At 40.1% G+C, this 16,391-nt stretch overlaps 1 protein-coding gene across 1 annotated transcript; it reads left to right on the top strand.

Moving 5' to 3' along the window:
• Positions 1-2,817: 2,817 nt before the first annotated feature.
• gltpd2b (glycolipid transfer protein domain containing 2b) lies at positions 2,818-13,202 on the top strand. The gene is made up of 4 exons (XM_057821973.1): positions 2,818-3,380; positions 7,809-7,867; positions 8,024-8,193; positions 8,287-13,202. The coding sequence occupies exons 1-4, from the start codon at positions 3,311-3,313 to the stop codon at positions 8,900-8,902; spliced, it is 915 nt and encodes a 304-aa protein (XP_057677956.1). The 5' UTR covers positions 2,818-3,310; the 3' UTR covers positions 8,903-13,202.
• Positions 13,203-16,391: the final 3,189 nt, after the last annotated feature.

The following is a 16,391-nucleotide window of genomic DNA, read 5'->3' as shown; positions in this document are numbered from 1 at the left end:
CACACGGGGTAATGTTGCTTAGAGTGCTGCTGCCTTTTAGTGGGTAAATGAGGAGCAGCATTTAGTGTGTAAGCTACTTCATATGCTGGTGGCAGTACTGCTGACCAAATTATTAATTCTGTGTGCGGGCCAGATGTTACTGATTTTATCACAGAGGCTGGGGGCCGGATGAAATTTGACCACGGGCAGCATTTGGCCCCCGGGCCGGACTTTGGACATGTCTGGGTTAGATACAGTGGAACACGCAAGTTGCAAGCAGAAATGTTGAAGTAAAGCTGAAGTACCTCGTAAAATTGGCTATAAATTTGAACAAATATAGCGAAATTTTAGCAATCAGAGGTTGATTTAAGACAATATGGACAGTACTGCATCTTGATTCTTTGCTTATCCAATTGGACTATTATTTGAGCAACTTGGGAGCCTTCCTAGTCTTCCCAGAATTTCTTCTTGATGCACAGTGGGAGACAAACTCCATGTCGTTATCATTTTACTCCCTGTTGGAAACCCAATCTGAAACGTTCAGCAAGCTCTGTAGCGCTCTGGTTAAATGTTATAAAACTTGAGATGTTTTTCAGAACGGTGTAATGCTGTGCTGCTGCAGGGTGGTTTCAGCTCTTCTGTGGTGATGAAAATGCCCCTTTCCTGCTCTACTGACCCTCCCTACATAAACATATCCCCATAGTTCTTTTGGATCCCTCATTTCAACCCAGCAGTGTTGTGGAATTTGTTCTCAGCACAATGGTCTACTTCTTTTTAGCCTTGAAGTAACATACGTTTGCTGCTTATAGAGAACGTAAATCAGCGCTGTTGCTCAGCAGAGCCTAACAGCTCGCATCTTCTTAGCGGGTCACATGTTTCCCACTGGGATTCGGCCTCCCTTGTTCATTACTGGCCGTTTCAGATGGGATCATCCATTGGCGGGTGGAATAAAAGCCTCATGACCGGCCCCTCCCAGTCATATAATGAATGCTTTCACTTCTTTCCGCTCCTCAACTGAGAAATACCATTGTAACGTTTCTCTTTAAGAACACACATGTGGTTCTGCTTGACTGTGCCAAGTTCAATGTCTGTTCACATTCCAACAGTTACGGAAGAAGCAAAGCTGGTGATAGAGAATTTCCTGTGATTACCGCAGAGAGGTGAACAAATGTAATCCACGCTTTAAAGGACTTGCCATTACAGATGTTTAAAATTTGACCGGCTTCTTTAGAATATCAGAGTCCTATGACAAGTAGGGGTGGGAATCGAAATCCGATTCCAATTCCGAACCGGTTCCTAGTGTTTCGAGGCCTCGACATCACAATGAAAAAGCCTTAACGATCCCTTTAGCGATTCCTAAAGACGCGTATTGCTGTGTCTTGTTGTCCAGACGCATCAAACTAGCATGGCGCCAAGAACCACTCGCGCCAAAGTTTGGCTACACTTCACCAGGAAAGAGGGTGAAAATGGAAGGTTACAATGGTTTAGCACGAGCATTGCAGCCGTAAACATAACAATGACAGCGCGTAGGTTCAAACGCTCGAAAATGTGTCTTCACTTGACGAGGAAAAATGACAACAAAACAACTTGCAGTCATTGCATAGTGGAGATAACTGCATCGGGATGGAATACGACTGCACTGTCCTCACCGAGACGCTAAGGCTCAGTCCTGGCTCTGCAGCTAGCTAAACTCCCAAATGACGATGCAGAAGACGTTGGTATAATTTGCTGACTTTATTCAACCATCACTTGAATAGTGAAACTAAAAATAGAAATGAAACAAATCCATTTCATCGCCAATTAAAAAACAGGTTCGCATTAACGTAAATCAGCGATGATTAGCTGCTAATACAGTCATAACAAAAACTGTTAGCATGCGTTCGCTAGCATTAGCACATCGTTCAAACCACTACACAACTGGATTTAAGTGTCCGATCGCAAGTGGATACACACAACAACAACACAAAAGATGATACATACAGGCGTTGCCTCTGTAGATATTTTACAAACATTAAGAAAGAACGTAGGCTCGTAGCAGTGTTTCCCTCTCTCGCTAACTCGCTCACTCGCTTGGATGCGGCACTTCTTCGCGTGTAAACGCGCGCTTCTTCACGTGAGCGCTTTCATCTTCGCGTGAGGAAGCGCAAGGGCGCCCCCACTTGAGCGTGAAAGCACCATAAAAACCAAAAGGCATGCATTTCAATATAATGGTAAATAATACACTTTAAAACATATTGCCAAAGGCAGAACAACGACCTATATGCCAATATATACCAATATTTTTTTACTTCTATTAGAAAAATGTTTCTGTAAAATGTTACACATTCTTGTGTATTTGCCACTTATTGCCACAGTTAACATTGAGGCTTTGGGCATCTTTTGATCACGTTGTGAGTTTGTAAGGTTGTGACTTCTGATTAAACAAACTCGATGCCAATCAAAACGTTTGTTCTTACTTTTCCCCAAATTAGAATCGTTAAGAGAATCGATAAAGAACCGAATCGTTAAGCAATATCGATAATGGAATCAGAATCGTAAAAATCGTATCAGTTCCCATCCCTAATGACAAGTGTGGATCCTAGAGGGAAAAATAATGAACAAGGACGGTGCTTTCACACAGGGTCTTGTTACATGTTTGCTTTGGTTGTTAAAGTCTTCATGTTTTCCACCAAGTGATGTATGATGGAGGCTGTAGCGCTCCTAATAGACTGTGTGTGAATGAGAAAGGGGGGAGTGAAAACTAGAGAGAGAGAGAGAGAGAATAGGGAGGGCGTTGGTGGGAGGAGAGAGTGTTTACTCAAGCTGACCAGGAATATAGCACATACTGTAGGAGATGCATGTGGAGGAAGAAGAAGTAGAAGAAGAAAAAGAAGGGGGGGGTTACTGGCGGACACGCTGTATTGGCTCTGCTTTATCAGCCAACCACTGCTGATCTCAGGTTGATCTCTGGACCCTCTCATGTTGAGCAACAGCAGCTCCAGGGATCATTAGACACAAAGGCAGGCTGTAGAAGACAAGTGAATGAAAGGGAATGAGAAAAGAAGCAACTGCAGACGCGACTCGTGGTGGCGTGGAGGAGTAGACGAGCAAGATCCGCGGCAGTGCTTATTCACTTATGTGTAGAGAGCTCGATGGTGGAAACAACTTTTGATTTAAGGCTTTGGGGAGGAGTATGAAAGGTCTCGGGGCAAAGGGTGGGGTGGTGGGTTTGAGGGGGCAAGAAAGTAATTGTGGTGACAGGCAGTGCAAGGGACAAGGACTCATGTGAGACACGCTGGAATTTGAGGAGAAAAGACACAGAAGGCTGGCGGCGAGGAAAGAGGACTTCAGCATGGGTGTGAAGAGCAAGGCTGCCTTGGCTATCTTAGTCCTGCTGCTCTTCCTCGGCACGCTCTGGCTCCGTGAGTAATTTTTTCTCTGTCCGTATGAATGCATCGTAGAATGAATCCGTAGCACCCCTCCCATCTTGGGAATGCATATGGTCTAAATCAGGGATGGCTCACATGTTGCAGTGGCTGTAAGAGCCAGTCTGGCTCACCATAGTTGATTAAAATTATGGATTTGATTGATGTTGCTTGTCACGGGAATTGCATGCTTTATGACTTTTACCTTCATCTGCCAAGGAATGTAATTGGTTAAAGCCAAATAATGAACCAAGACAATCTTACTCATAGTTATTAATGGGTGAAGTTATTTATATTTTTTTGAAAAAACAAAAGATTAACATTAATAATGGTTGCTTTTTAAAAAGATAAAAATGTCCTACAATCAATCTTCTTGAGCATTTTTAAGCAACATCAACATCATATTGTGACAATAAATTATAAAGTTCAGAAGAACAGATGATGAACAGGTCATTTTCTCAACTTCCTTGACTCTAAAAGTCAATACGGACCGTGTGGCCGCTTTTTTAAACCCACTCACGGGTCATAAACCATCCCAATGTAGGAGACTGATGGTTTGTGACAGGTTAAGAGGCAGAACTTTTTAGTTGAGGACAATTTGGCTGTTCAGCTCGCCCACAGAATTGTGACTCAATAGCAGCTTTTGTGCAAAAATGCCAGGCAATCCGCCACATGCAGCAAATTTTTCTCTCCATAGCAAAAAAAAAAACAAAAAACAATGGCATATTATATGACTAAATGCAGCTCAAAGTATATCAATTTTAAAACTTCATTGGCCTGCCTCTTACCACTGTATACTTTGATGGTGTAGATAGGTGAACAAAGATATGTTACGAACACCTTTTTTGACAGTGGCGTCATAAGACTGTCATAAGACCGTCATAATTTTGACATGACACTGTCATGAGCATTAATGAATGCTTATGACAGATGCCATTAAGTGTCCTCCAGCAAAATTGTGTCACTTTTGAATGTATGTAAGATGTGGTGTGGACATAAATGGAGTAAGTGACAAATTTGCCAGATAATAATAATGCCTTGGATTTCTAGCGCTTTTTATTTGTACACTCAAAGCGCTTTACATTGCATTATTCTTTCACTCCGCACTCGACGGTGGTAAGCCACTACTGTAGCCACAGCTGCCCTGGGGCAGTCTGACAGTAGCAAGGCAGCCAATCCGCGCGATCGGCCCTTCCGACCACCATCCGAACACTCGTTGTCACATTCCTTTCACACAGGCAAGGAGGATGAAGTATCTTGCCCAACAATACGACAACAATGGGAACAGGTAGGAACTGGAATTGAACCCGCGATCCTTCAATCATGGGGCGGACTGGTAATCTGTAGTTTCTGGAGGATCACAGAACGGCCGGTGCTCTGGACGGCCGGCGGCCGCCATACATACATCACTGTTTTTATCCCCCCTATCCTCTATGATTATCTACAGTTCGTATCCAATCCGACAGGTGGCAGCAATACGCCTGGCTGTTAACCGCCAATCTGATTGGAGGAGAACGAAGAAGAAGTGGGCCATTTGCCACAAGGCACTGTGACTCTGAAAGACTTGTTGTGGCCCACGAAGGGGCAGGATAGAGCGATAAGAGCTTTGGCGGACTTTCTAGTTTCCACCGGGCTGAGATGGAATGAAGAGGGTTACCTGCTAGGTATATTGCCAATTGTTATCCACCAGGTAGCTACAATTTAAATGAAATAAATGGCAATTAAAGGGCTAGTGCCAGCTATTCAATGTCCCCGTTTGCAATCGTGTTAGTTACAGTATGCTCGTCCTACCTAGGGCTGGGCGATATGGCCTTAAGTACGTATCACGATAAATTGAGCAGATTTACCTCGATAACGATAAATGACGATAAATTCGCCCAAGCAAACTGTTATATAATTTGAAAATTTGAATCAATGCATGGAATACAAATGAACAGTTTCTCGTTAAATTTATTTACCAGCTTTCAATTGAACAATTGCACATGCAGTCTAAACATTAAGTATTAAAAAAAATCTTGTAAACAATAAGAATTCTTGTGTGAACATTTATAACAGCTTGCATGACTTGAAAAATATCATCACTTGAATTTCATTAAATTCATTCCGCATTGTTATACACTAGATAGTGGCATTCGTTTAGATATTTAGAATAGATACAAATACGACACATCCACCCACCCCCAGAAATTATACTTAATTAAAAAATAAAATGTTTCACAAAACTTTCCTTTCTTTTATTCGGCTCAATTATTTACATCTTATGATTTTGGAAATCCTTACAGTATGCAATAAATAATATTCCTGTTCCCAAGCACTGTGCTTACTGTACTGTAATTTTTACAAAAAAATAAACAATACATAGTTACTCCCCGTCATCTAGGACGAGCCACTTACAAGACTAGCACTGTCGTGTATTACAAATACTGCTTTGAACACATCTTCACAGACAAAAGCAATGACACAGGCTTAAAAAGGTCAACTTTAATTGTGTAAATCACACTTAATGGCGACACGATCTCCTGGTTGAAATAGACGACATCCACTTAATTCTATTGAAGATATGTAATGCTGAAGCAATTTGTCAACTTTACTTTTAAAAAGAAACGTGCACTGTTTATCCAGTAGATGGCTCTTGCAGTGTGTCAAACAGTGATTCAATTTTGGACAATTGTCTTAAAAGTGGTTCATTGTTTCAGAAAGCCTCGGTTTTTCCATCCCTATCTGGAACCCGTCAAGAGTTTACTTAATGTCGGGTGAAAGTTTGGCGAAGCTAACTTAAGCCCGACTTCATCCCGTTTACTTGTAGCGTTAGCCGCTAGCGTTAGCTGCTAGCGTTAGCCTACCGGGCTTCTGCTGTTTGATTGGCTTCCTGAAAACCATGTGACTCCAAACGTAAGCACACTGTCTGCTTTCTTAAAGGGGAATGAACATAGCCGAACAACACAGTCAAAGCGGGATGAAAAGACTATATTTTCTTCTTTTATTAAATTACCGAATTTACCAACGTGGTCAAAATTACGTCGGTCATCGTGAAGAATTTCGGTAACGGTAAATTTTCGGTTTACCGCCCTGCTCTAGTCCTACTATCCCTCTTCTAAGAAAAAACATACTTTCCAATGAAGGTTATGTATACAGGATTTGTCTTTAAATGTTAATTGTATTTTCATTGAAATTTATTATTTGTGTGGCAAGATTAATTATGGCATAAACAATGAAGTAATTTTATAGACTCAGGGGATAGACGTTATTATAATCAATTGGATACATAAAACTTGCTTAAAAAAAAAAAAAAAAAAATCTTTCATTTGTTTATTCAGGTTGATCATAGAGCTAGGGCAGAAGATGAATCCAACTCCAGTTCAGCCTTGCAGTACTGTGAGTGCCCCAAGTCAGACAGTCACAGTTTAGACACATTTTCTTCATTTTTCTCTCAAAGTGCACGAAATTGATGCATTTTACAATAAAATGTTATGAAAAATTCTCCCGGGGGGGCATGCCCTCGGATCCCCCTAGAGGGTCTGTGTTTCCCTTCATACAGCCATTCTTTTGGGCTTGGCTGAGTCAAAGTCCAGGGCTCCTTTTTAGTCCCAGTCCGCCCCTGCTTCAATCAGTGGATGACCTGCTGAACCACCTGCGCCCAGATGACACGTAATGACATATGTCATAAGCAGTCATTAATGCTCATGACAGTGTCATGCCATGTTATGACAGTCTTGTGACGCAACTGACAATGTGTTACTTTTTTTTTTTTTACAGATACATCTAAAAGTTGATCATAATTTTTTAGCTAAAGTCAAATTGGATAGTTTTTTTCAATTTTCCAAATGAGAATCATTGTTCTAATACAGTACATGGTATAGAATTCTTTTTTAAGAAATCAAACGATCATGATTTTTAAAATATTTTCTGCTACTGGATAGTTTCTTACGACAGAAATAAAATAAACTATTTGGTGCGCACCAGATAGTATGTGGTGCGCATGAGAAATTATCTGGTGTGCACCAGGAACAATCCAGTGCGTACCAGATAGTATGCGGTGCGCACTAGAAACTATGTGGTGCGCACGAGACACAATCTGGTGAAGGCGCGCATTTGACACCGGGCAGTTTCAGCGTGCTAAAAATGATAATACAAGATTTAGTTGAGCTTTATTTCAATCTTGGACTCAACTATAAAGATATTACTGCATTACCAATAACCACACCAAGCCATTACCAATAGTTTTCTAGTGCGCACCAGATTGTTTCTGGTGTACAGAAGATAGTTTCGAGTGTGCACCACATACTATCTAGCGTGCATATTCTATGGTAAAAGTTCTTTAAAAAAAATACTGTTGAGATGTTTGATAATGTTATTATTAGAAGAAAACTGTATTTTCATGTCAAAAACCAAAAATTGTTTAATTTTTAAAATTGTTTTTATTAGATGGAGGTTTGGATTACCACTGGGATGCTTGTCTAAAAGGTTACAACCAACTGAATGAGGTAAACTGTGGTCATTAAAAAAGCATTACCATGCTGAGCTTCAGGCTCCTTTTAATGAATGAAAAAAATTTCTTTGTCCTCTGTCATATACCCATATGCCCCCCCCCCACACACACACACACACACACACGCACACACACACTTCCACTCCCCCAGCTGTCAAACAGCAGTGCCTCCGAAGCGTCCCAAAGCCTTGAAGCCTTGGAGGAGTGCCCCGGACAGACATTCCAGATCTCACTTCTACTCACCCACCTGCTGGCGTCACCGGCCTTCACGTCTGACGTACTTTTACAGCCTTATCTGTCCAGCTGGGATGAGCTTGTGAAGTAAGAGATAAAGACATTAGCATCGTGATTCCATTTATGATTATGTAACATCTCAATGATCATAATGACTCACGATGATGACGTGTCCTCCAGGTTTATGGAGGCTCTGGGACCCATGGTTGGCCTAATATCTAAAGAGATAGAAACCAAAACCTCCATTATTCGAGAACTATCCCATCTAGCTGAGACCAGCCCGGAAGCGGAGGTCAATCCAGATGTCGATTCTGAAAAAACTGTGACCCCAGAGGTGGGAGTGAAGAATTTAGACCACTTGCAGCATTCTGGCGCTTACCATTCAGTGCGCTCCATGATCTGGGTGGAGCTGAAACGAGGCGTGGTGGACTTCAATCACCAGACAGATTCTGGATGCCGGACTCTCCTACGACTGCACCGAGCTCTGCTGTGGCTCAAGCTCTTCCTGCACAAGCTGGCTGAAATCCCGGCGGCGGGCCGGCTCCGGAGCCCGTCGGAGTTGTGTCGGGAGGCCTATAAGAGCACCCTGGCCAACCACCACTCCTGGTTTGTGCGCAGGGCCGCAGAGATGGCCTTTATTGCCATGCCCGAGCGGGGTTTCTTTTTCAGGCTGGTGTGTGTACAGAACCAAGAAGAGCTGAACGTAGTGCTGAGTCGGGTGGTCAGGGCGATTGGGGTGGTCTATGATAGGACGCAGAAAGCTCTGGAGGACAACGGAATGCTGGATTTGCCATAAAAAAAAGGCCCATGGATGGTCTTCATTGTTGCTATTTCAAAATGTGAATGAACGTATAACACAGGTAGTCCCCGGGTTACGACGTATTCGACTTACGCGATTTCAACTTTACGACGCCGGAGTCTCGTCCACCATTTCGTCTCCAGTCTTTTTTTTTTTTAATCGCACAAACAGTACCCAGTTGTACCTTACAAGATCTTATTTTTTACTTTACTTTATCAATATGACTTGTTCTGTCCTCACTAAATGTGAAGTTGTTCAACTTGACGGACAGCAAACAAAGCAAATGTGCCTTTTGAAGCTTTTCCTTCACTCTTTTTGTACTTTGTAATTTGTAAAGCTGTAACACACATACTGTATGTATTCTTATGTTCAAAACCACACGCATTTTAACAACAAAACAAGGTTCAAACGTCCATCTAGTCTGATCAATATGAAAATTTAGTCATTTAAATTAGCATAATTTGCTACGAATGCTAACGTATTTACAGTTCTTATAGAAAATCACTCACATGTAACTCCACAAACTGTAGCTCTAAAGTTAATTACAAATGCATACACAAACATATATTAGCTGAAGCAACTTACAGCTTTATGTGGGACAAACCAGAGCGCAGCTATACTTTATCCATGTGATACATGTCCATGTCATATCCATGTCAAGTCTGCTTCTCAGTCACGCAAGGTGACAGTCCAGCCAGACCCAACGCTTCCATCAGAGGAATGTGTATCCTCCATCATTAAAAAAAAAAAAAAAAGTGCTACTTTTGGACTTTTTGGGTAATTATTTTGATATTTAATTAAAGGGTTAATTCCAACTTACGCGGATATTCAGGTTACGTAGCCAGCTTAGGAACGGAACTAGTTTGTAAACCGGGGACTACCTGTATTTGAACTAAAAGTGCCATATTTCTTTACCAAATACAGTACAGACATTTCGTTTTTGGTCTTAAATTCCCTAAAGAAAATGTCTCCTTATGTACACAAATGGTCTTTTTAAGGCAGCTAATGATGGAATTGACTTCAGGAGTCAGAAAGAGACGCTGATGCAGAAGTGCCTTGATATCCCTGCTAAGAAATCCAGCAGCAATGGAATTCAAGTGTTTTGTTACTGGTTTTGCTGGTACAGAAACGAGCATAAAAGTGCATTCATGCTAACAGCCAGCAGGTGGCTACTTTGCAAGTAGCAATCCAGTTACCTCTGCAAACGTTATTACTAATGAGGTAAAGGTCCATGTTGTCAGTTTGAAGTCCAGGATAATAAATAACTTATTATTTAGGCAATGGCTATATTTATAGGACCAAATCAGTATTTCCTCATGCCATCTTTATTGCAGCTATCCATTAGATGTGTAAATTCCCTTATGTGATTTTTGTTGCATAACCCCAAACTACAAACTATTGCCACTTCAGAATGATATCTAGGAGTTTGTCAGATTCTTCAGAATCATCCGTAAAAGAGTTGAACAAAGGTACAAAAAAAGCAAAATCCTAATAACACCATTTACGATAGTATATATACTGTATATTGTATTTACCGTAATTTTCGGACTACAAGCCGCTACTTTTTCCCCTCATTTTTTAATCCTGCGGCTTATTTGTTGATTTATTTGTGTTAATAGGTAACACTTTATTTGACAGCGATGTCATAAGACTGCCATAAGACCGTCATAATTAATACATTGGCATTAAAGAATGCATATGACAGAGGTCATTGAGTGTCATCCGGCAAATTATGTCACTAACTCAATTTATGTCCTGCTTGGATCTTTTTCATCCATTCCAAAGTTAGATAATTTGCCGAATGACACAAAATGACATCAGTCATGAACATTCATTAATGCTCATGGCAGTGTCATGTCATAATTATGATGGTCTAATAACGGTCTTATGGCGCCACTGTCAAATAAAGTATTACCAGATACCATAACTAGCGATTAATGAAACAACTAGAACAGTAACTGAAGAAATAATTAGCTCAAAACATGAATTTTGATTGTTATTTACATCTGCAGCACCGCAGTGCATGCTAGGAGGCATGTTGGATGAAAACAGTGTCGAAAGTAGGAGGCAGCAGAGGTTGATTGTCTTCACCGAGGGAGCAGTGATGCCCAAATGAAGCTTCTTGAAGCTTCATGGTGGTTCATTTGGTCTTATGACAGTCTTATGATCCCGCTTACAAATAAAGTAGGGCTGTCAAACGATTAAAATTTTTAATCGAGTTAATTACAGCTTAAAAATTAATTAATCGTAATTAATCGCAATTAATCGCAATTCAAACTATCTATAAAATATGCCATATTTTTCTGTAAATTATATATATATATATTCTGTAAAATAAATTGTTGGAATGGAAAGATAAGACACAAAATGGATATATACATTCAACATACGGTACAAAAGGACTAGTGGGCATTTCACTCTACTGTCATTTAAATCTGTCTATGCTGTCGTCACTCTGAAGCGTCTACCTTTTCCAAAGCTAGACAGCTAGTGAACGACGCCTTAATAATTAGACTTCTTCCTTTTTCATCTGATTTATTAATAAAATGGCCTCAAACCATTGTCCTCTTTAGACCGTCGTAAAACTACAAAAAAAAAAGTACACAAGCATTGCATTAGCAACAACGTTAGCATAGCACGCTATACAGGTTCACTAAACATAAACAAAAAGCGTCTCATACAAAAAATAGAACATTTCGCTTACTAACATAATATGTACATTCTTTACAACAACCATACTTACGGACAAATCTTGTCCAAGGATCATATAAGCACAACATTATCAGCCCGAGACGTCGTGCAGCCATAATGAACTGGAAAGAAAACAATAAACCATGTCGCAAAGCGACCACAAGAGTTCGCTGTTGGACAGCACAAAAAGTCTTGCTGTAAAACTTACCAAAAGGCAGAATACTTTCTGAGCGGGACATGAGCGTTAATTGCGTCAAATATTTTAACGTGATTAATTAAAAAAATTAATTACCGCGCGTTAATGCGATAATTTTGACAGCCCTAAAATAAAGTGTTACTGTTTAATATATTTTGGTGTAAATATCCCATAATACAGTGAGGACAGCTGCGGTCTATAGTCAGGTGCGGCTTATCTATGAACAAATGCCGTTATCGTGTCAAATTTGGTGGGTCGCGACCTATAGTTAGGTGTGCCTTATAGTCCGAAAATTACAGTATTTGGTAAATCAGCAAAATAGCATCATACTGTACCAGAGGAATCCATTCTGTGTCTTAACCCTAAGGTTGATTGAAATGGCTTTTCTTTTTTATTTTGTTCTGGAGTAAATTATCATTACCAGATGTCAAAGGCAGCAAATGATTAAATTGCGGGTGTAACCGCTGGGGAGTCAGAAAACTACCTCAATAAGGTTTTTCGGTTTATAAAGATAAATTAGCAGTGGGACCTATTGCCTGTGATCAAAATTTGTATTTTAGATGTTGGAAAAATATGGTGCTTCACCATGACACTGACATGAATGTGCAGTATTAATTCAGCTGTAATATATATTGTCAAAATGAATCTCAGTAATAATAAAGGTGCCTATTTCTGAACATGTGGTCCAGCGTCCTCACATCATGTTAGTTAAAGCTCCCATCAATGAGTTTCTCTCCAATTAACGCTATTTTGAAATGATAGAAGAGCAGAGTAATGTTCTAACCCAAACACTGCACTGGTCTGGATGAGACTATTTTAAACCCACAAATACCTCTAATACCAGGTAATCCTGCCTGTCTCCTTTTTTCCTGCTCGGTGTTCTCTCTTTCTAAGAACACAGCGGCAGGGTAGACAAAGGTGATCAGAGCAGGCCGCTCTGAGGTGTTCTACAAAGTAGTCACGCTATTAATGAGCGGCCACTGCATAGACGTGAAAAACGAACCAGTTGCTCTAAAAATGAACTGTTTTTACATTAACTATGCCATATTACTACTTTGAACTCTGAAACGAAGAAAATACATCAACAACCTTTCTCCTTTTTCAGCGGCTTTAATGTTATTTGGCTGCCATTGAACGAGATAGACGTCCAAAACATCAGTCAAAAACATAAAATGTCAATGGCACTAAAATATGATCATCCCAGTTCAAACGGATTTGACGTCTATTGCTGTCATTAACAGCATGAGTTTAAAAAAAAAAAAAAAAAAGAACTTTAGTCTTTGACCTGTTTACTCAGACCTCAATTACAACCACTTCAGGTCATAAGCGGATTTTAAGGGGGGGCCAAGGCGGCCAGCCCCCCCCCCCGGTGGCCGAAAAGTGTCATTGCATGAAATTGACTTTCCTATATACTGTATATATAAAAGTTGCAAAGCAATAAATCTGCAACAAAAATGAATGAAATAAACAAAATAATATATTTTTATAATGGGTCAAAATTATTTTTTGAACAAATCATGTGACTAGCACCTTAGACAGTCATTTGCTTTGCATATAATTTCCCCCCAAAAAAGAAAAATTAAAGGAGGGCAATTTTATTTTTCAAATGATTTTTTTCTTTGATTGAAAATATTTTTGTGCTCAAATGCAAATTTTTCAATCTTAAATATTTTTTTCGCATTCAAAAACAACTGAACAAAAACTATAATTGAAATTTTTCTTTTTTTTTTTTTTTTTTTGATTGAAGTGATTTTTGGGGGGGGAAATATGTATATTTTTTAAGCAACTTATTTTTTGATTGAATAATAAAAACAAAAACATCCTGGCCAAAAGGTGGCCGAAAAACATATAAACATTACTTTAATCAGAAAAAAACGTGACCCCAAATAAAAAAAAATACAAAAAATAAGTTTTACATGCATTTTTTTGAGTTTCAAATTTATTTTTGCATTCAAACACTTTTTTTTTTTTTTTAATTGAAGCGACTTTTTTTTTTTTATTGAAATATATAAAAATATTTTGATTGAAACTTTTTTTTTTTTTAATTGAAGCAACTTTTTTTTGGGGGGGGGGGGGGGGGGGGTTGAATAATAAAGCCACAAATCTACCTCCATATGGCTCTGCCCAGGGGGATACAATTTTTGACTGGGGTAACTACATTGGCACGACACCGGTGGGCGTACCATATTCAATGGATGACGATCTTGGCGAAAAGCATTGCCTAAGCCGCCTGATTTAGAATTGCCCTTAAGAATGATGGGAAACAAAAAACGCGCATTGTCAACTTATTATTATAAATATTCTTGTAAGTTAATTTTATTGCTGACACTGCGTTTCGGGGTCATCAACATGTTGTGCCCCCCCTGCCCCAAAAGTCAAACTCCGCCTATGCTTCAGGTTCACTATTGGCTAATAACCACTATGACCAAAACACTTGTGTGAATGCAAAGAATATAGTCAATGAGATCATAAATACTTTGACATAAGTAGTTTGACATTTTTCCAATGTAAAGTAGAGCCAGTGGTGGAACAAATGTGAACACCCGACGGCAGGGGTCGGGTGCTAGTGGAAGACGATCAAGACGATCATCCAGTGTGTGTGTGTGTGTCGGGTACCATGGAATATGGCAGAAATATTTTCACAAATTAAACAGTGTTTTTCAAACTTTTCTGAGTCACAGCACATTTTTACATTGGAAAAAAATCTCTCGGCACACCACAAACCAAAAATTGTCTAAAATTACTTTCTGTACAATATACTTAATCATGAAATAATTTCTCAATATTTCTACCTAGGGGCAGTTTACACCAGGACTCTGCAACACCAAGACGCAATGACTGTGTTGCGGAGTGGCCTCACGTTCATACGATGTCAGCGAAGACTATAGGCAAAGACACAAACCTTGGAATCCTGCCTCCAAAGTGGAAAGATTTGATTGCGGGGGCTTGCTCTGCATCTATATCAATGGAAAGCTCCTTTGCTGATAACGTCAACACTCGCACACGTCACATTGGGCGTGCGAAGCGGTGCTACTAAACATTAAAAACAGCAAATGACGGAACGTCGGCTTTAATTGACTGTTTTTATCATATTTTTAATTTAAATATGTTGAATGTTTCCATTCTAGTGCCTTTTGGAACAAAAGAAAAATGCCATTGCTTGGAGTGGGCGGACATGTTGTTTTCCGGGCTGAGGAGTAGTGTTGTATCGGTCGCGAACGATTCGTTCTTTTTGAACGAATTGTTTTGGTGAACGAGACCGAACTAATCATCATCTGCACTGATTCGTTCTATGAAGGTGGTGCTTGTTCGCTGCGTGGGAGGGCGTTGAGCAAGCGGCAGCGTCTTCTGACATCGCACACGACCAATCAGACGCCAGCCTCATCGCGGGCAGGGGAGGGACCGGAAACAGAATCAGGGCGTTTGTCACTCACGTCCACGTGTGGCCAATAAGCAGCCAGCGTGCAGGCAGGGGGGCAAGACTGAGTTTTGTCACTTCCCGTTCAGTGACTCGGTCCTCCGGTTCCTGACCTAGCTTGCTGCTAACTTGATTTTCCAGTAATGACTATGCGGTGAATGAATCAGAAAATGAAAGGAAATGACTTTGTCACATATTTGTTAACGTGGAGCCTATCAAATGCTGCTCAAACAGACAAAAACACCACACAAATCTAGCGAGCATTGTTTAGAGTAGTACTTTTCTCAACAAACTCGTGACTGCCTATGACGACATACTATCAAATTTACAGTAATTTAAAACACGGGTAGCTACGAGGCAAGCAAAAGCTGAGCTGCGGTCGCGTGACGGCAGTGAAGCGGGCAGAGAACTGTCACTATATGGAGGCTTCATGGCAGCGATATTTACCTCATATGTGCACAGAAAAAAATATTTAGTATGATCACCATAATACTGATTTGCAATGAAACTGTATATACATGTCAATTTTTTCCCGAGTGTTTTATTTTTTTTTTCGTGTCAGCGTGTCGGGTGTTGGTTGGTTTGACAAATTATGTCAATCCGTCCATCATGTGCTACTCAAGCGCCCAAAACAACGCACGCAGACACGGGAGATGTCGCAATATGTCTACATTTTTCTTAACAGACTAATGAGAGTAGAAAGGCGACATCGTAAAGAGCTGACAATTATTTCTCGTCAGCATTTGACGATCTGAGATGCGGGGACGACAGGGGAGCTGACCGGATTATTTTATTTATTAATACCAGTGCAAAAAAACAATATGATCACCATAATACTGATTTGCAATGAAACTGTATATACATGTAATTTTTTTCCGAGTGTTTTTTTTTTTTTTTCTTCGTGTCAGGTGTTGGTTGGTTTGACAAATTATGTCAATCCGTCCATCATGTGCTACTCAAGCGCCCAAAAAACAAAGCACGCGGACACGGGAGATGTCGCAATATGTCTACATTTTTCTTAACAGACTAATGAGAGTAGAAAGGCGACATCGTAAAGAGCAAACAATTATTTCTCGTCAGCATTTGACGATCTGAGATGCGGGGACGACAGGGGAGCTGACCGGATTATTTTATTTATTAATACCAGTGCAAAAATTCAACACGATCATCTTAATACTAAA

The sequence above is a fragment of the Corythoichthys intestinalis genome, chromosome 18 (assembly GCF_030265065.1).
Source record: "Corythoichthys intestinalis isolate RoL2023-P3 chromosome 18, ASM3026506v1, whole genome shotgun sequence".
Lineage (NCBI taxonomy): Eukaryota > Metazoa > Chordata > Actinopteri > Syngnathiformes > Syngnathidae > Corythoichthys > Corythoichthys intestinalis.
The sequence above is the reverse complement of the archived record's forward strand: the minus strand, read 5'-3'. Positions and strand labels throughout refer to the sequence as shown.

Bases quoted from the DNA above. Each gene is read 5' to 3' on its own strand.
- gltpd2b (XM_057821973.1), top strand. From the start codon at position 3,311: ATGGGTGTGAAGAGCAAGGCTGCCTTGGCTATCTTAGTCCTGCTGCTC. The intron at 3,381-7,808 runs GTGAGTAATTTT...TGTTTTTATTAG, and splicing joins CCTCGGCACGCTCTGGCTCC to ATGGAGGTTTGGATTACCAC. The intron at 7,868-8,023 runs GTAAACTGTGGT...CCACTCCCCCAG, and splicing joins GTTACAACCAACTGAATGAG to CTGTCAAACAGCAGTGCCTC.